Source organism: Hippocampus comes, unplaced genomic scaffold (genome assembly GCF_001891065.2).
Source record: "Hippocampus comes isolate QL1 unplaced genomic scaffold, H_comes_QL1_v1.1 scaffold315, whole genome shotgun sequence".
Taxonomy (NCBI): domain Eukaryota; kingdom Metazoa; phylum Chordata; class Actinopteri; order Syngnathiformes; family Syngnathidae; genus Hippocampus; species Hippocampus comes.
The window spans coordinates 2057408-2078681 of record NW_017805539.1 but is presented as its reverse complement, the minus strand read 5'-3'; the positions used below and the strand labels follow the sequence as shown (position 1 = coordinate 2078681).

The following is a 21274-nucleotide window of genomic DNA, read 5'->3' as shown; positions in this document are numbered from 1 at the left end:
AAATGTTCAGTTCTACTTGTGTCAACATTTCACCCACTGCTGAGGAATTGACCGTAACACTCACAGAGAGGTCATTGCATTTGGCCTAAAAGGAAAAACATCTGTGTGGAAACGGCCATGAAGCAATGACATTAGCCAAAGCAAACCATGAGAGGAAAAAATGAGGTCGCGTACCTTGGATTCCTTCTGCTTCCGGCTCAGGACGGGTCGCTGTAGGAACACAATCTGTTTGGTTGCCAGACTGCCATCGCTGCAGAGGACACAAGGACAGGGAATATCATGATCAAGACATCGAGAGAAAATATTTCTTGGGAGTCATCCAAACTATTGGGATGAATTTAGCAGATTTTTATTGGGTCAGTAGAACAAATCAAACATCTGTCAAGGATGGTGGGCAAACAAAGCTCTCTGTCAAGTTTGAAATGACACAATTCATGTTTAGGAACCCAGAAACAGACAAAATGCGAGGACACAAATGTATATTATCAAAAACGCAAAGCCGACAGAGTCCAAAACAGAAAACGCTGGTCACAAGGATCCAGAACCCCCCCCAATACATTCACAAAAAGCGCCTGCAAAAGTCAAGGAAATAGTTCACCGAGAATGCCAACCGAAATGACAAGAGTCCAATTCGCAGGCAAAACAAAAGCCAGATCAAATGACTAAACAAAGACTAGACTTACAAAAAACGTGGTACTCAGGGAACAAGAATGACTGTGATGAGAGCAAGAGGTCTCGACACACAAGAGCAGCAGCAAGGTCAAAATAATCCGACAAACTTCAGGCAGTTTGTCAGTCCTTAAATACGTGGCTAATGAAGGTTAGCAGCAGGTGTGCACACAGAAGGAAAGGCCCTCGTCTGCCACCTGCTGGAGACACGCATGAAGAGGATCACGACACCGCCAAGGTTGAAAAGTATTTTTATCTGGTCGTTCGCTGGTTCGCAGGCTACTTCTAGTTTCATCACCCAAGATGTTTTGCTTTCTGGGGTGGTTGTTCCATTCTGGACATGTGAACACTTAAGAATGATAAAACAGTGAAAAAAAAAATCCTCAATCCATACTTTCATCCTGAGTTGCCGTGGGTACACTTGGCAACTAAGCCACTTGGTATTTAGCAGTCGCAGCAGCTTAAGAAGAATTATTTCTCTGGTAGCAGTTGAAAAATATGATGTGGGATACTTCACGGCTTGGTCTTGGCTGCTCTGGAGAAGAAATTCTTAGATTTCCAAGTGCGAGACAAGACCTTAGCACCTTTCATAGAGAAAGCTCTTTGGAGCAGCGGTTCTTAACGAGTGGCCTGCGGACCGCTGCCTGAGCCATTTGAGGAATAATTCATTGCTCATCGCAGTCTAAAAGAAGTTGAACTTTGAAAATCAGGTGCATCCATTCATATCGCCTTCCTGTGGCACGTGATACGAAAAAAAAAATGTATGTGTACCACAAACCTTCAAAAATTTTGTAAAAACCCCCAAAAACATATTTGGGGAGCGTAAATGATGGCTACAGCTTCCAAAAAAACGAATGCTGCATTCACCCTTTTCATGCACCCTGTAACCTGATAACCTGATACACTGTCCACTGTAGTAACCGCTGTCCCTCAAAGGGTTAAAGAGACAATATCAGCCGTCGTACTTTACATTCACATTTATTGCTACAAGTGACTGTACCGTACCAAGGCTGCTTTGTGCAACAAATGGCGACAGGCTTGAAAATGAGTGAAACCTTAAAAACTGCCTCCCACCCCCCCAAAAGAAAGCAATATCTTGAAACTTGGCTTCTATGCTGACATTCAAAATAATGCTTGACACGAAATCGATCCATGTTACAAACTACATTGGAGAGCGCTGCTTTAAAAGTCAAGACACCAAGTAAACGTATGCTTAAGAATGTTATGTGCAAGCTATCATGAAGAAGGAGCAGTCAAATGGAAAAAAAAACAAAAAAAAAAAACGACCGTTTCATCTTGTATCTGATGCATTGTGGTTGGCAAGTCCAGCCGTTTGTAGTCTCGTAGCAAGATAAACGCCGATCCTGTCTGCATTTGAGAACAAGACGCTTGATAAGCAAGGGACTAGCCGCCTGCTTCACGGAACAGGGCCCTCTTAACCGCAATCGTTTGTCAGCGCCACTTTCACGCCAGTGACACACTTTGTAATTTGCCTTTGAGCATCTTTTTTTTTTTTTTCCCGCCCCACCTCACAAAAGCTTCAATCGCTTCCACACGGGCCCGTGTCAGGTTTTGGGTCGGCGCCCCTCTATGATCCTGCGCCTTTCATTCTTTCCACCGCACTCATTAACGAGACGTCTGCTCTGTTTTTTTTTCTTTAATAAATCCGCCGCTACAGGCTGATGTTGACCGCTTTATCGCTCGCGTCCGCTTTACGGCTTTCATGTTCCATCCTGCTGTTTTGGGCTAAAACGAAGTCGTCCACATCGCCCACGAATGAGAGCTGCGGCTGCTTGATGGTGGCTCAGACGCATTAAAAGCCCCTCGACAAATCGTCCCTTTTTTTTTTTTTGCAACATGAAACAGATAGATGCGAGACTTGTAGAAACCACCCAAAAAGCCTCACCAACCATCTCTTTTTCCATTAGCGGCCTCCTCGTGCGCGCTCTCTCTCCCTCTCTGTGCTATTTTCCGGGCTGTCAAGAATGCTGGACGGCTTCCTGGAGAATCAAAGGCGAAAAAAGCGAGCGCGCTTTCCCAGCAGAAACTTCAGTCCGGCTTGTTGAGGAAATGACAGGCCTTTGTGCAACACTCATTCTGCTGCTCCAATAAGACTTCGCATCGACGCACTACTGAATGGACCTGGATGTGATGGCGTAATAATGCAACATGGAAGAAAGCTTTAAAAAAAAAAAAAAAGCCCATGGTAAATCACAAACTGCTCCTAAAACAGACAGCGGACTCTACACTGTGTGATTTGTCCTTGAGAGCTTTGTCATCTGCACTCAACCGTGCCACTTCGTAATTGCTTGTTTCTTTGGAGCACTTGAGCTGCTCCAGTTTTCCGGCATTGCGCTTCATGGTAGTTGAGGCTTTTTCATCTGGTGTTCACCGAGGTCTGGCGCGCAGTGATTATGGCGCACCGGTGCATGCATGCGCATATTTGGAAGTGTTTGCTTAGCAGCCTACCAGGATGTAGCATGGATGCTTTTACTGCTGCTCGGTTTATTGCTGTCAGCAATCTGGAATGACTCCACTGGCCCGTTCTCCTATTGGATGTGCTTTTTGACTTCACCACAAATCTGCTTTAGAGTTGAACGTGTCAAGCGACCCATGTTGTGTCCTTGCATATACACAAGAAATAGGTCCACCGACGCCGTTGCAAAGTGCAATGAGAGAGAAGGATCATATTTATAGGACAATCTTGCCTAAGCAAAAATCCATTGATATTAAATTATATCATGTTAATTTTTTTAAGAACACCCCATACTTTTAGCTGACTTGATTGCACTTCCTCACAGATTGTCAAATCAGTTTAAATGATCATTAACTCATTCAAACCCTTTGACGTCTAAAAGCGTCAATTAACGCATAGTCCCCGCCTCCCCATGACGTCTAAAGGCGTCAATCACGTTTTTTCATGCGGGAGGGTGCGAGAGAGTCTGATGCAACTTCTCACTGAAGGAGCAGGCTTGACTGCAATGCTAAATAGTAAAAAAAAAAAAGGCCAGCAGGTGGCAGTGGTGCAAAAGTCCACCATTGTTCAAATTGCACTTTCGTTCATAGTTCAAGTTTTGTTACGTTCAAATGAATTATTTTGCTATAAAAACATTTTTTGTAATGTTGTTTTGTAGGAGGAACACATTACTGAGGCATTTGAGCTGTCACAAAAGCAAAAAAATAGTGTCAAACTTGAAATGATGCTTGAAATGTATGCTTTTACAAAAAGCACATTTTCTCTGGATTTCTGAAGAAAATCGGCCTTTTCCATAAAACTTAGCAATTTTCTAATACTGATTGCCAACGAACGGAGAAAGAGAAACAAACTTTTTTTTTCTGCTGAAAGAAGAGAGTCTCGCCTTTCTTCTGACAGGTCGCATGTTTATAAAGCCGTAGAACAGAAAATTCTGTGGGCCTTGCAAATCAGTCAAAATTCAGTAAAATGTGAGGGATTGAGGGGGTTGCTCCAGTGAAAAAGGGTGGTATGCAATCAGTTAATTATCAATTCAACCCCCCCCCCCATTGATATTAACCGACATCAGGTGCAATCGTGTACTTGAACTTTCCCGTTTTTATCATGAGCTTTGTTTTCCTATGCATTTATCAATCCAACAAGGCTTTTACGTGTCCTCGCCATACCCGCGTTTTTTTTTTTTTTTTTTTTTTTTAATTGGCGAATGATGACAAATGACTTAATGGCTGCAAAATGTAATCACAAGCTATACTAATTGAATGCAACCAAGGCGAGACGAGCGTCTGGGTTAATGTTGCGCGGAGACGCCAGCCGAGCGTCCGCAAGCATCCATTTCGGATGAGACAAAAACAAGAAAAAAAAAGAAGCCATTTGCACTTTGTAGACATGTTGTTTCAATGAGCGAGCGAGCGGTAGCCGCCGCACAAACAAGCCTAATGAGTATCGGAGTGAAATGTATCATCAAACTGTTTGCGGGCTGGGTGAGAAATAAGCTGCTCTGTTGTACTCTATCGAGGCCGGCTTGATTAATTAGCCCTGTTGTGTTGCGGCATGGAGGCACTTTGCGTGTAAACGGGGTAAAAGGGAGGGACGGGGTGTGCTTGGTGAGACAATGAATCACTTGTGAGAGAGGAAAGTGAAACGCTCAGTCAGGGTGCTGATGGAAATATGTCACGCTTCTCTCCATTGGCGGGACGCATCACAGCTTTTTGTCAGGGGGAATAATAATAATAAGAATACATTTTATATAAATGTGCTCTTTTATGCATCCTTTACACCAGATTGGGTGGAAATTGAAATATCGATGCCGTGATATCAACCTTCCGCATACTAAAATCAATTCCCAGGACGAAATATTCATGCGTTCATATTTTTTAAGATGAATTTGTGATCAATTTTTTTTCTCCCTATTATGTTTTGTTTTTAAGATTCGGGACCCCTATACCCCTTAGGGCTCTGGGATCTGCAACATAGGGTGGAGCCCAGGTTTCGAAACAAACACGGTGAAGCGGCATTTAGCTGTTATGCTGCACCCAATTGCCTTGCCTTTGAAGTCATTGTAATAAGCTGCTGTGCTTTTGTTCTCTTTGCTTTGCCTTGGAACGTCTAGAATTATTCTCTTTGGAAATGCTTTCAGGCGTTTTGGGTGTGTGAAGCACATTGAGTTGGCTTGTGTGTGAAAAGCGCTATATAAATACATTCACCTTGCCTATCGGTATCCTCAATTGTGTTTACTGTGGTGTTGTCAGAAAATGCGTATTGTATCGCCTCTCTCTTTTCTGCTTTTTTGCACGACGACGAGTTGATCATTTCATTTTGTCCTACAACTGTGACTTCAGTTTTTCAACCCGCTTGAGTACCGCAGCATTTAGAGGCGGGGAACTTTTCATTTAGGCGTTGGAAGCTTTCACACATGAAGTTTATGTCCCTCAAGGTCCTCCCCCTTAACCAAAAGCGGATGCCGCCGCCGCCGTCGTCGCCGCAGCCGCGAGTGATGCGTCAGCGTAGGCTTAGCCGAGAAAGTGTTTCCGCGTAGAGATTCTTCCTGTGACGGGTGGCAGCTGCTCTGCTTTAAAAGTTACCGAGAAGCAGATTGAGGTCAACGTCTTAGAGCAGGAAGTTTGAACCGCAATTCAAGACAAGGTGTGCACGCTGGCTATGTTCCACTTCATACAATCTAGGCCACATGGCGGTGAGAGAAACGTCAGTACAGACACAAAAAAAACAAGTGTGAAAAGCCGATGAAGAATTTTCAAATGTCACATCCACACACTCAATGACAAAACCAAAAGTGTTACGCAATTTGTGTTACCCGTCTTTCAAGTATATGTGGTTCATATTTTGTAGCAATGGGACAAACACTCTTAGGACAATGTTTGCCTTTAAACCCTTTCATGCACCCTGTAGCCTGATAACATGATAAGCCGTCCACTGTAGTGACTGCCATCCCTGAAAGGGTTAAAGGCTTTGTAAATGGCCAGAACATCCCTTCAATAGTCGCTTCAAACTTTGCAGACTTCCTGTGTCTTTTCTCAGGCTTCTTGAGACCTTTTTTGGTGGGTCTACTTATGAGAGACATGCCTACCAAAGTGCATGCTGCCAAGTAAAATTGAAAAAAAATTAAGTTCAATTACAATTTAGCATTTTTTGGCAAGTCATTCAGCTTAAACGCCATGCAAGATAAATGTTCTGCAATTTATCATCGTCCATCTCATCATCTGGTATAGATTGTTCAATTTTGTAGTAATACAACAAAATCTGCAGGACAAGTTTGTCTTGGATGGACCCGTAAAAATGTCCGACATGAGTCTACAACTGGGCTACGACCTGGAATAGAAAACATCTCGGCGTTTTTTTTTTAATGTCATGAAAGACATGGCTACTAAGTTTCATTTCACAATGTGAAACTGGCCTTAGAGGCTGAATTAAACATCCATCTATCCATTTCCTGAACCGGTTTATCATCAAAAGGGTCACGGGGCGTGCCGGAGCCTATCCCAGCTGTCTTCGGGCAGTAGGCGGGGGACACCCTGAACCTGTTGCCAGCCAATTGCAGGGCACACAGAGACGAACAACCATCCGCGCTCACACCCAAGGACAATTTGGAGTGTTCAATCAGCCTGCCATGCATGTTTTTTGGAATGTGGGAGGAAACCGGAGTACCCGCAGAAAACCCACGCAGGCGCGGGGGAGAACATGCAAACTTCACACAGGAATCCACAAGTACCTCTACACTGTGAGGTCAACCCGCTAACCACTCGACCACCGGGCTGCCAAACAACAACAAACAAACAAACAAACAAAAAAAACCCAGTCTGTGCGACCCGGCTGACAAGTTTCTATTTGTTGGCTCACTCGGAATGACTAAGACGGCCACTTCAATCCTTCGTGTGTCTTATCAAGCAGAGCTTATTGAGACTTTTTTTTTGGGTCTCCTCATAGACACACCTGCCAAATGTGATTTTTTTTTTAAACGGGCTTCGGGTCCGAATTTTCCAAAAATCGCAGGTGGCGCCACTGTTGCCAAATATGGCGCATATGGGCCATTACCTGTTGGTCTTGATGACAGGTGTCGGCAGCACACAGGTGAGTCTCCAGCCGTACATGGCCAAGGACTGCAGCAGAGGAACATAATCGGCCTTCACCTGCAAACCCTGCACGGGAAAGAGACACAACGTTTGATTCCAATCAACTTTCCGCCGTGCAAGCGCCGCAAGACACAAGCGAGGCTTGAAAACAGCATCGACTCTTAGATACGATGATGTGCATGTCGGCGCTTTTATGCAAGGTCTTTGCGTCGTGTTGGAGTTTGCTGCAGAGGTTGGGAAAATAAAATCAAGCGCCGCAGAAAATCCCCCGGTTGCTATGAGTCAACATAGCAACGCGCTGAGATGATGACGAGAGTTTGTCAGCGCGCTAAGACCTTGAACAAACAGGCTGCACAATGGAATTGCTCACTTTGTGGCTTTGCGGTTCACGTCTTGCTGTTTGCCTTTTTTTATGATTATTATTTTTTTGGCCGTAGCCACATATTTATTTTAGGAATAATTTTCATGAAAAAAAAGTCCATGTGGATCCCAAAGTAAGAGCAGAAGTCTTAAGATTTAAGGTTGTCTCACGTGATTGAGTCGAAGTACTGTGAGATTTCAGAAGTCTCATGAGATTTAACAGGAATCTCGTGAGATTTAAAGTAAATTCTGGGGGCTCATGGGCTTCCTCGCGTGATGTAACTGAACCCCTGCGTAATTGAGCTGAATTTTTCACAAGACGTGATGGATATTTTGATTTAGCCAGAGTCTTGGGAGATTTGAGTTTATTTTTTTTTAACATACATGTGAATTAGTTGAGATCCACGATCTGGCGGAACGCTGATGAAATTTGCGCTTTTTGTAAATGAATACCCGTAGATTCCACACTATAAGGCGCATCGAAAACCATTCAATTTTCTCAAAAGCCGACAGCCCGCCTCATAATCCGATGCACCTTATATATGGATCAATATTCTAATTTCTTGGGACATAGTATTTAAAATGTCTGTAAAGCGCTTTGTTACAGCTGCAACTATTGTGAAAGCTCTATATAAATAAAGCGGCATTGTATTGTATTCCTTTAGTGTAGCTCCATCTAGTGGATGCATACCACAACCGCAGCCATTATCGTAGCTTTTATTCTATGCGCCTTATAATGTAGTGAGCCCTATATATGAAAACTGTTTTAAAATAGGCCATTCATTGAAGGTTCGCCTTTTACTCCGAAGCGCCTTATCGTGCGGAAAATACGGTAAATGGGTTTCGCAACAGTTCAGATTATCTTGTGTGATGTGGTGGCATTTTTGGGGCATTTGACATCACGTCACATGATGTTGCGCAAGTACAGCGTCATTTAGCGTAAGTCTGGGCATATTCGACGCTGCCTCTTGTGATTTAGCCAAAGTTTGGCGAGACTTGATTTTGTCTTGTGTGATTGAGATGACGTCTTGCATGATTTGTCATTGTCTTGTGATTCAAGTCTTGTGTGATTGAGAGGAATTATCACGAGATTTGAGATTCTCCCACGTGACTTAGTGGAAGTTTCATTATAAATGAAGAGCTTGCTCGCGGACACGTTTGCAGAAATAGACAAACGATCTGTGGAATTTGTAATTTCATACAAGTGTGTGAAAGAAACTCAAATGCTGACATTTTTCATGTAAATTGCCTACGACCGATGTCGAAACGCACGTACCAAAATGTAATAAAAGGAAGTCGTCGCCCCGACAGGAAATGAAGCAAATCAAGTCTGAATTAATGCACTTTGATAAGACATATAAATGGGAAAAGGTAATGAGGCTCGCAAACAGACACACACAATAAATGTCAAACATCACAAAGATTTAAATGCAATGAAAACTCATTCAGTGACGTACGAGCCAAAACGCAGCCCGGAGGGAAAAGTGGAAAAATAAACATAAAAATGTCAGGCAAGAAAAATAAGTGATAAGCAGCAAATGTGTTTGCCAAGTAAACAACTGCACACATTCTGCATTCAAATGTCAACGGTGTTAAACTCTCACTTCAAAACACAAAAAAAAAACCTCTTTGTCAAAAACCATGTCAAAATTCAGCTCGTTTTTTTTTTTTGTTTTGTTTTTTGTGTGTGTTCGTTGGCTTCATTTTTATCCATGGGCAGAGTTTCGAGTTTCAGCGGCTGTTTTGTTTAAAGATGACACATCTGTTCAGGTCTCCGCAGTTTTTAAATGGTGGTAAAATTTGCCAACCAATATAGAATTTGTTTTTTTTTTTTTTTTACATCCTGTTCAGGTATGAAAGGTATTACGTTTGTTTTCATGTATGCCTTCTAGGAAGCCTCTTCCAAGTTGACGACGAACACGTCACCACTAGCAGCTTGCATGTCGCACATCTTGCAGTGTGTGATATCTCAGTTCTCCCTGGCGGAGGTGAGAGAAGAGGCGACCCAGATAGCAGCGGGGCTAATTTGCACCGGCGCTCCGTGTGAGAGGTCGCGCTCGGCCTGTCAGGTTTTGCCACTTTGATAAGGAGGGAAGGAAGGAGCAATGCTCCCCAGCAACCGCTAAGAGCCTCGCGTAACGCGAACGCAACGGATTTAGACTCATAAATGCTCCCAACATCGGGATTACCACGGAGATATTTTTTAAAAGGAAATATTCTGGTTGAGTTACATCAAGGAAGTAAGGCTTTTGCAGTGGTTTGGAGCTTTTGAGAGAAAATCAGAGATCCGAGAAGGGTTGACTTAGGTTGCTGATGTGGCTTCTTATGTAGAAGCTAACGTTTAGCTAGCTCGCAGGATTTGAACGAAATATCAGAACCCGTGGTGGGTGAATTCTTATTTCTCCGTCCATTATTGTCAGCTGCGCTCTGCCAAAGTTGCACAACTTTCAAGCTTTTGCCCGGACTACAATGTGTGAAACAGCAATTGTAATTGTTTCACTGGTGAGTTGATTGGCTGCGCTTTCGCCAAGTCGCCTCCCTTTTCGCTCGTTGATGACTCGAAGCGCACCGGCGGACTGTCAAGAAGTGAATTGCTGGGCCAAGGGAACGTCCTTTCACACTTAGAAAATTCTAAATTCCATTAGCGAGATAGCATCTGTATACACGTACACACATGTACGGTATATAGTACACACATGGACAAGCAGACAACCGCACACCTCTTTTAAACACACTGGGCAGAAATCCATTTTAACACCAAACCTTTGCTAACAGAAGATATAATCGGGAGTAGATAAGCGCTCGTTTACTGACACACACACACACACACACACACACACACACACACACACACACACACACACACACACACACACACACACGCACACAGTCAATGTGTCAATAAGATGTACCGCATGTTACCATGTTTCATTCCGCAAACAATAAAAACCAAACAAAGGGCAAAAGAAAACCAAAAAAAAAAAGTCGAAATCTTCAAATAAAAGACACAATTGTTGGTCTCTTTGTATTAAAGCAAGACACCAATCAAAATTCCTTCTATTAAAAAAGTGCAAATATCAATGGAATAATGACATACAACCGAATGCCACCGTACTGGGACATTTTTGACTGATTCGCGTAATCACGCAAATGTTAATTTTGGGCTTGCTCCCGAGTTTTTTGTGCTATAAAAATGTCATCAAGTATTGCCATAGTTTCCCCAACTGTCACAGGTTTCATAAGTTACTTTGAGAAAGAAAATTAAGATTGACGGCGTCCACCGCTGGCGAATGCAGCCGGCCTCATGGTCCATGGAGCAGGTGCAACCCATTCCATGAAGGCGGCAAACTGTGATCGATTGTCACCAAAATTTAGGTCCACATAACTTGGCATGGACTAATAATACTCTGAAAATATCAGAAGGAAAACACTCAATATATATATATTTTTCTATCTATCCATGTAGTAAGTTTGCCTCTTCTAGTTGCCTCATCGAGAAAAAAACCTTAGCTGTTGTCAACCAAATTTTTGTGGACATGGATATCGACATCCGAATCAGAGTCTGAAAATATTAGTAGAAAACTCGCAATATTTTGGATGGTATACAAAATCAAGAGCGTTCATGCACTTGTAAGCGGTTGACAAGAACCACCAGCAAAATATGTCATCGGTATTGTTGTTAAAAATCAGAAGGAATGCGAAAAGTTGCACTGACGTCAATCACGGTCCACTGCTCCACCACGATGGCGTCGTAGGTGGTGTTGGCTTCGCCTTCGCTGGCTTCCTCGAACACAAAGACGCTTTCCACCGACTTGGGAAGCAAATCTGGAGAGAGGAAGGAAGACAAAGTGGCCATCAACCAACCAAGAAAAACATTTACATGAGCGAGCGTGAGAGTATTAGAAGCCTCAGGCTCATCGAAATGGACGACGTTCGTGGAACATTGGCACAATCATACGAGGATTGCACCAACAATTGCTTCAATAAGTTTGATTTTTGTCACATTTGGGAAAAGGACAGGATTTTCTGCATTTTTCACCATGAACGTTTCCTCACAAAATGAGCTGAACTCATCAGGATTTGTCTTCATTGGTACACGGGGTTAATTGGAAAGAAAATTTGCATCGTCGGCCCTTTTTTGCCGTTATTTATTGTATACCGGCACAAGAATCGTGAGAAACATGAAGATTTGTGAACGAACTCCAATGCCTCTTTTCACAAAGCTAATCGCAGAGCTAATTTATCCTCGTGTTAATGCGGGTTGGCAAATTAGCTCATTGCGCATTATCGCGAACAACTGGACCAAGTGTGGAACACAAGATTATCAGCAAGAAGAAGAAGAAGAAGAAAACATAAATCGCTTCGGAGTGGAAGTCACAATTTTTGTCTCAATACATTTGACAAAAACCGAGAACAAGAACAGTAAAGCTCCGACTCGCTTCTAACCACGCAACAGTTTTTTCTTTTGTGTTTAATATAGCTTACCTCAACTTGTTCTGTTTCCATTTCTTCTTCTACTTTCTTTTGACATTTGGCAATTACTTTTGGCGCATTACCGGCAACTTCTTTAGCATGCTAGAAAGAAGGTGGCCAACGGCGATAATGCATGACCATGACAACTACTACTACCACTTCTTCCATTGGCAAATACTTTTGGTGCATTACCAGTGGTGGACATAAGGTGGCGGTAATGCACAGAAAGTCAACATCATTCGGGAACACGGGTTTTAGGTCTCTGTCCGAGCTGTAGTTTCAGTATATACACAAGTCGCACGACCAGCCAAACAATGACAAAAAAAACCACAACTTATCGTACAGAAAAGTACGACAGTAATAGTTATTTTTTTAATCTGAAAATTTACTGGTTGCACGCCGGTAGATGAAAAATACACTCACCATGTCAACATTTTACAGGCAAGATGCGACCATTTTGGGGCAATCTGAGGTCATGCGGAGGCATTTTTTTTTTTGGTTTATTTTTTCACGCAGTATACGATGCGTGAAACAGCTGGCTTTGACAGGAAGTGCAAAAGGGGTGACTGAGTCACATGATCTCAAACATGCTCCAGTGCTGATACATTTCCTCTGCATCACATCCCAGACAGACTGACCTTCATGACCCCCATATTCCCCGCCCCCCCACGTCTCTTGTTATTCCTTTGAAACACACACACACACACACACACACACACACACACACACACACACACACACACACACACACACACACACACACATACATACATCCAGGCTGGCCCTGAGTGCTTTCTCATTACTGCCCTGCCATTTCCACACTAATACAGTTTGCCGGAGCCCAGACGCAACACAAGACACTCCACATTTCATTACGAGACCCAAATAATAGTGCTGGGGTGGGGGTGGGGGGGTGGTAGGTGGGAGCGGCGGTGCCAGTGGCTGGAGCGACAGGAAGGAGGATAGAAAAGCAGACAGACAGCGAGGGGGATTCATATAGATGCCTCCCCAAAATCTAATTAGGGCTGGTGCACTTTCAATTGAAGATGTTTCAGACATCTGCTGGCTCGCTCAAATACAGACATTGTTCACTCAAGACCCCCAAGACCCCCCCTTTCCATCCCATTCAAGCCTCCAGACTCTTGCTTTTTTTTTTTTTTTGCTCCTCTACCCATTCTGCGAATGAACATTCTCTCTCAACCAATCAACATGCTGCACCGTGTCCTTCATGTACCTTGCCACTGGGCTTGTTACGCTCACAGAAAAGATCGAAAAATGTAGAGTACAAGTTTTGCTTGTTTTTTTTTTTTTTTTTTTAACACTACACAGGTGAATAACGGGGCATCGGGTACCCCTGAAAAATCTGTCAACAGGTGAATTCGCAAAACTATGAAAATGTGGGTGTCCACTAAATATGTTAGCATTAAGCTAGCAGACATGCTTGGACAAAATTCAGATACATGACTCGGTTTTGTTTTCCATTTCTGTGTTCAATTCTCTTTTGTTTTTCCAGTACTTTAACTGGGAGTGACAAACAGCTCAACGGTTGGTGCTTTGATCCCCCAACATTGCGACCATGTTGAAGCGTTTTCTATAAAGTGATGTTATACGATAGTCTCCGATGTCTTGACAGCAAGGTAGTGCGAACACGCGCAAAAGAATACTTCAAAAAGTTTTGTTTCATTACGTTTAAGTGTATTTTATGACTTAAATTGCGTCAAAAGTATGTATGAGTTTTAACACTGAACTCCCAAAACTTATACGGTCTTTTTTATATGGGTGCCTTGAACGTATGAAAACCCCACTGCGACAATTTTGTAGCCTTTAGCATCTCGGAAACTGAACGAACCTTTCACAGTGCCCACCGTTTCCCTCGTGTGAAAGGTACCGATACAAAACTGGGGTGTCGACTGTCAATCTGTCCTTTGAGTGACGCATATTTACAGAGAAAAGCAACACCACTGGGTGAATGCTGATGCCTGATGTCAGAGCGATGCATTATGGGTGGTTAATCATCAATAAATGACAGTGTGAAATGAAAAATGAAATACACATGATTTTGGGCTCATTAGTGGGTGCGCATTAAGGCTTGGAGACAGCGTGTGACCAGGTCACGTCTGCCCATTTCAAAATGAAGGCCGGGACCGGCGCTGACAGCTCATTTATATTTCACACAGTGGACGGGACGGATGTGATGAACGTGTGTGTGTGTGTGTGTGTGTGTGTGTGTGTGTGTGTGTGTGTGTGTGTGTGTGTGTGTGTGTGTGTGTGTGTGTGCGCGCGCGCAGCTGGTTGGCAGGCTGGTCATCCCTATTGCTGGGCAGAATTCGTATGGCTGTAAATAGTAAAAATTCCTCCGCGCTAAAAGTCTGTAATTGCCCGCAGATACCGAAAGATGTCTGAGGACGTTTGTCTAAATGAAGCTCTTCAACTCACTTCAACATAGTTCATCGGCAGCGAGTTACTACCAGCTGGCGGCGTAGCACAACTTCTTTAATTCAACGTAGCTCCTTTGCACCAAGACCGCAAAACATGGTGAAATCATTAGTTTGTCGATGTGAAGCTTTTCAACTCACTTCAACCTAGTTCCTTGCCACCAGGATGCCACCAGATGGTGGTGAAGTACAAAGTACCACTTTTGTCTCAATGAAGCTCACTTCAACCAAGTGCCTTGGCCTCAAGATGCTACCAGATGATGACAAAGCCAATACTTTTATCAAAGTAGTTTTGCGTCCAGATTTTGACGTTCTGAAGATCCTTAATTCACACTTCCACATAGTTCCTTGACACCAAGATGCCATATGTTGTTGGCAAAGCAATCCTTTTACTGTTTTTGTGCTGAGCACCAAAGAGCAAAACATCGAGGACTTTTTTTTTTTTGCTTCAGCCACCTTGGCGCCAAGAACTATGTGAAAGTAAGTTGAGGAGCTTCATTGAGACCAAATGAGACGCAAGTGTTGGATAGAGACTTCTGCCTTGATAAAGACAATAATGGTCAGTTTTGGATGACACAATCAGATTTTACATCATCCCTGCCAAGAAAAAAAAAATTTGTGTCTCCAAAACCATCATTTTCCATGAAATTTAGGGAAAACACCCTGCAAATGTTGATAAGTCATTCAACATTGTATCGGTCCATTTTTTCCAAGAATTTTGTAGATTTGTTCATAACTTGGAAGCGGAACTCAAACAGGGAGTGACCAATATGAAAAAATGAGGTTTCTGCCCGACAGTGACAATATGTTCGTTGTTGTGCTTGCTAGTTTTCATCATACTGATGGCTGTTTCTAATATTTTCACTGTGTCAAGTAGCTCAAGAAGATGGCACAAAATTAATTACTAAAATCATATCATGATTATTTCCTGCCGTAGGTGATAAAAAAAGGAAGCAAAAGGCTCAGTAGCGACTGTAATGTTTGAGGAAGGAGGCTAATCCTTTGCTAGTCCTACACAGATTGCAATGTGTATCAAAAGGATTAGCTCAGTGCCGGTTGCCTTGTCGCTACATAATTGCTGGCTTCTTCTTCTTCTTCTCTCTTCTTTTTTTTTTCTTTAACTTCATAGATGTTCATTATGCGCCTGCATTACTAGATGCATTGTATTTGGGCATCGAGGAAATGGAACTATGCAGCAAAGAAGAGACTGTGGCCCCATGACCTTCAACAGTCATAGGGAAACTGCAAAAACCAAGCAACACTGAACGCATCAGTCGCAGTCATATTAACTTTGAATGTGGTCAGGAGCAGGTTAGTTTCATTCTGGAGGAGATTTAGGGCAGTCAGGATGAATGGCTGCAGTTAAGTGGAGACTGTGGAGTCACAGTGCGGTCAGTGTCTGTGTTTGTAAATGTATTTTTTTCACAAAGTGTTCAACTATGTAAAAAAAAAAGTGCACTTGAGGAACATTTCATACGCTGAATCAATATGTAATTTAATTTCAATTTATGAATGCGCTTAATTTGAATACATTCTGAAGTGTTAATTTAATAAAGTGATTTAAACATTCATTCAAATTTAATTAAAAAATAATTTAATTATGGATTCAGTTAAACGCACTTAATTTTAATTCATTCATTTAATCTTCATTGCATACGTTCATTTAATTTTAATTTAAAAAATAGTTTCATATGATTAAACCAATTTTAATACATTCAATTCATTGTAATTTAATAACTTTCATTTGATTTGAATACATTCATTCCTTTTCAAGTGACCCATTCATTTATTTTTAATATCAAGGGCTGATATTCGGCAATCTAAAAGAGTCCTTTCTTTGATGGACATTATTCCTGCATTTTCTTCAAGCACTTGAACGTCTCACAAGCTCTTTTTTTTTTTATTTTATTTTTTTTAATTACATTAAAAAAAAAATGCACATTGGCTGACTTCAGCGGCACCTTGTTTGTCGTCTTTGCCCAAATTTAGATCGCATGGTGGGCTGAGTGTGGCGCATGTTGAATAGCAGCTCAGGCGTGTGTGTGACAAGAAAGAAAAAAAAAGGAAAGAAAAATAAGGCTGCAAATCCTCACAGCAGCTCTGGAGAGGGATTAAGCTATTCGGGTAACAAAAAGCACAGTCGCGTTTTTTAACTTCTGCTGTCCTTTCGTTAGGAAACTCCACTCTCGGGAGGCAGTGGCAACGTGTTTGTGTGTGTCCGCTCGTGCGTGTATGTGTTCATTTGTGTACGTTCCTGTGTTTGAGTGTATATGAATTTTTAATGCTTTCAGTAAATTCGATATGTTTTTATTACCTGCGGCCACAGTGAAGCACACAGATGAAAACACATACAAAAAAAAAATGCACACGGAACATGCTCCACACACATATGAACACACACTTGGCCTCGACCAACACACCGTGCACATGTATGTATACATGTTTGACAGTAGTATGCCAATTTGAACTTTGAACAATACCTCAATTTACAATTTGGACCGAAACAACTCTTGGGTGAATAAAAATGTGGAGTCTAGTTGCACGCTCCATTCCCGGCGTTAAAAGCCATCTCATATCCTTTGGTCCAGCTTTTCTGATCAACCTTGTCACTAAGCCACACCCCCTGGAATGCTGATCGGCCAATCGCTGCGTAGCACTTGGAAAAAAAAATAGAAAAGAACTCGAAATCGGCCATTTCGAGCCAAATGAGCGAGTTGGAAGCAGGTATCCAAGCGAGGTGCCGCTAAATTGTTTTTTGTAATTTACCTTAATTAGTATTTAGAGCATGTCTTTTGTTCCCCCCAAAATGTTTCAGTTTAGTTGTTTTTAGTTTTAGGAGTAGTTTTTTGATTCTATGAAATATTTTTCAAGTGCAAGATTTTATTCCATGAACAAAAATTGTTTCATTTTTTTCAATTTTACTCTCTCATTTTGTTCATTTTTATTCGCTACAATGGCCTTGCTCGTGACAATACGTTCACTGATAATTCGGTAGACAGCATAACAAGGACACACGAAAAACGCTCCCATGCTTGACATTGAAAAGGAAGTCGGCCATTTTAGTTTGAATCAGACATTTTGGTCAAATTCCAGGGCTTGCAAGTTTGGATTTAGACAAACTCCTTCAACGGAATCCAGCCAACGGGAGAAAGATCCAATTTCTACTTGCAGCTTTAATTCTTATTCTTACAATAAACATCCCTGCTATTTTGTCAACACCCAAATTGGAAATGAGGCTTTAATCTGTTATCAACTTCATAATCTGTTTTTCCAGACGTTCTCTTTGCCAGATGAATGAAAAATTTGTTTACTCTCACTGCCCCCAACTCCTCAAAAAAGCCTGCCAAAGAACCCAAACAGGAAATAGTTTGGATGCCAAGAAGAAAACCCAGACAACATCGTGTCCTGCCCCGACACACCAACACGACCACCCGTTTATTTACCATCAACGTTTCCCAGGTGGAAGTGCCCGTCGACCAGCGAGGCTCCGTTGTTAAAGTGCTGCGTCATGTGATCCAGCCAATTGGCTTCCACCTCTCGGACGTCGTCGCCGCTGCCGTTGACGCCGGCATGCACCCGCAGCGGCACCTTGACCGTGTAGTACTTCACCGTGCCGCCCTCACGCGCCGCCGGGTGGTTATACAAAGCCAAAAGTTCAGCCCCTGTGGACACAAAAGACGGACAATGTAACGTCTTGCATGGTTTTCGCTATTGCCGCAGACATTTTTATTTGGCTTACTGTTAGACGACTAAGTCATTCGGTTCATTACAACTAAGTCAGATCTTTTGCCGTGCTACGACTCTTTGCTCCGTCTGCTCTGTATCATTAGCATACGCTCCACGGACGCGATATGTGCTGATCTGCAAAAAAAATCCCCATTCCCCTCAACCCCCCCCCAACCCCTTTGTCGCTTCTCTTCTGTCCGATCCAAACGTGCGGCGAATTAAAAGCAGTTTGGAATTTCCTGCCATTGTTTTTCCAGGAATGCAGCAAGTTAAGAGGGCGCGTTTACACTGTAAGTTAATTTGCGGCTAGAGTTGAGTGAATAATGCATTAAAGGCACTGCCGCCAGCCCGCTGTTTACATCAAGAGGAAGCGTATACATAATGCAGACGGCCCTCAGGAGGGAGAAGAGAAAAGAACGCATGTGTCCCCGTATCAAAGACGAGCCAAGTGGGAGGTTTTTTTTCACTCTTACTTTGGTGGAAATATTTTTGCTCTGCTTGCAATCACGGAGAAAAAAAAACAACAAGCAAAAACAAAGACAAAAGCAGTGTAGCCGAGCGCTGAGCAGATGAAGGAGGTGGTTGATGAGTGCACCTGAACCGCAGTTGACCAGATGGACCAGCAGAATGGCAGATGACCAAAAATTGGTGCGCGCGCAGACACACACACACACACACACACACACACACACACACACACACACACACACACATTCCGGTAGTGGAGGGACGGGAAAAGCCGGATTTCAGCCGATATTGATTGGTTAACGTAGGATTATACAGTCTGGCTCTATAGGCTGAGCGGCCTTTCATTCCCGCGCTGAATAGATAGACTGACTGCGTCCGCTCTTTACTATGTAAAGATTACTATGTACACACACACACACACACACACACACACACACACACACACACACACACACACACACACACACACACAAGAAAACAAAAACACATTTAAATGAACACACACACATCCATGCTTACGAAACACATGGACACGTACACTAACATGCAGCACACATAAACACACACACACACACACACACACACACACACACACACACACACACACACGAACCCTCACAAAAACACACATGTGCAAACTCACTAATGTGAACACCCACACAAGGACACTTACACAGTAACAACATCCGCATAAACATGAGCACACACGACCACGTGAAAACAGATCCACCAGAGCACACAAACAAAAGCACACAAGCATATGAACAGACATGAACACATAGAAACCCACGTACACACGCAAACTCAAGGATACGCACAAATGGCCTTTCTCCTAGGCGCACGGCCTGAAACACACCGATGTACAAGAAAACAAACTATCGTAACACTAAAAAAAAAAAAACCCACAAACGAAGCCTCAACATGCAACACATGCAGGAGCGGATGTTAAAAACACCACACACTATCAATTTCAACAAAAGCACACATATGAAGTCATGAAAACACACACACACACACACACACACACACACACACACACACACACACACACACACACACACACACACACACACACAGTTGGATGCGACAGTGATGGCGTCAGGGCTTGGATCCGGTGTCGGCAGAGATGAATCATTCATAAGCACTTCCTGTCAGGCTGGTGTGACGGACGCGGCGGCCGGACGCCAAATTTTGCCCCCAAATGTTGACATTTCGTCCAGTCACTGTGGAATTCTAACGAGGCAAACGAGCACAACATTGGCCAACGTTCATTTCCAAATGACACCCAGGCAAACACATCCATCTTTGAGGACTTGTCGTGGGTCGCTTGCATCATGCAAGCTCCGCGCCTGATACGAAGCAGTAATACCAAGCGTTGCCCATAGTTGGTATTCATGATAACCGCCATCTTGCACAGTAAGAAGTTGAAGTTTACTGTCAAATTTAAACAAAATAAGACACATTGTGTTTTTCAAAGCAAACATGGTGAAGCAGCATTTACTTACTGAGAAACCGAGGCCTTTGCTATGTCCGCCGAGTGGCCATGGTGCGTACACCAGAAGGACCAGCAGAATGTCCTAAGGCGAAGCCTCACCTCATTCATTTTTAAAAATAACCACCAACCGGCACAATAGAGATCAACAGAACAACTTAGAAATAATCATGAGTCAGGAGTGCTTTCTGTTGCTCTCAAAATCAATAACCTATTCCCCCACCTAAAACTAAAAGTAAAGAATGTAATGTTGCAGGAGACCCAAAATAAAGATAATTGATTGTGCACTTGTGTGGATGAGAATGAAAACGCGGCCCGATTTTGAAATGGTGATGCGACATTGAAGAATATGATATCAGATGATGCCCAACCTCTGAAAGTGCAAACTCCAGATGAGCAGATTACTGTTACGATAGCACATATTTCTTTATCTACAATTGCCTCACCAGCAAATAACATCAATCTTTTAGTGGGGCCTTGCAGTTCACAGATAATAAAGACAAATAAATTGTCTTTGCTAAGCATTGTGTGACCTTCCTCTGATGACTCGGCATATTTTGCGGCTTTTAGAGTCCAAAATGGAGACGCCTGATCTGTCTTTGCGTTCCGGAGAAAAGCACTAAAATGCTCATTATGGTCATCATCAAAGTCCTCCAACTTTGTTATCTCTTCTCCCTCCAGCCTTCTATTCCATGCGCGTATATTTTGTTGTACTTTGGTTAGTCTTCATCCCTCTTCTTTCCATTGCTTGCCTCCACCTTTCTAAACAAGGTTTTCACCCCCACCAAACAAAATAATCAAATGGCAGAAATAGCAGCGAAACTAAGAAAGGCTAAGGTTAGGCTAGCGTGGCTGCAAGTCATCACAATTGCAGGCCACAAGCATTGACTTTGCAATTGACATTTAATGATGGCTTTAGCATGCCAAGCTAATTGCGAAGCAAGTGGCGAGAGTAGAATGAACACTTGAACATTTGAAAAATCATCAGAGTGTCGCACATTAGTATTAGCGTGTTGCCTAAGCTAGGAGCTACGTCACCGTGGAGCTAAGACATGCGAATACGAAGCATTGCACATCAGTTATATTAGCA

The 21274-nt window shown here is 42.8% G+C and overlaps 1 protein-coding gene across 1 annotated transcript in view; it reads right to left on the bottom strand.

Annotated features, from left to right (window-relative positions):
• The window catches only part of rftn1b (raftlin, lipid raft linker 1b), a 74707-nt gene that overhangs the window by 5587 nt on the left and 47846 nt on the right, over window positions 1-21274 (bottom strand). The window contains exons 6-9 of the mRNA XM_019878673.1: window positions 17942-18160; window positions 11306-11415; window positions 7193-7296; window positions 175-250 (exon numbers count right to left, since the gene is read on the bottom strand). Of these exons, the coding sequence (XP_019734232.1) occupies window positions 175-250; window positions 7193-7296; window positions 11306-11415; window positions 17942-18160 (509 nt within the window). The remainder of the gene's footprint in view (window positions 1-174; window positions 251-7192; window positions 7297-11305; window positions 11416-17941; window positions 18161-21274) is intronic.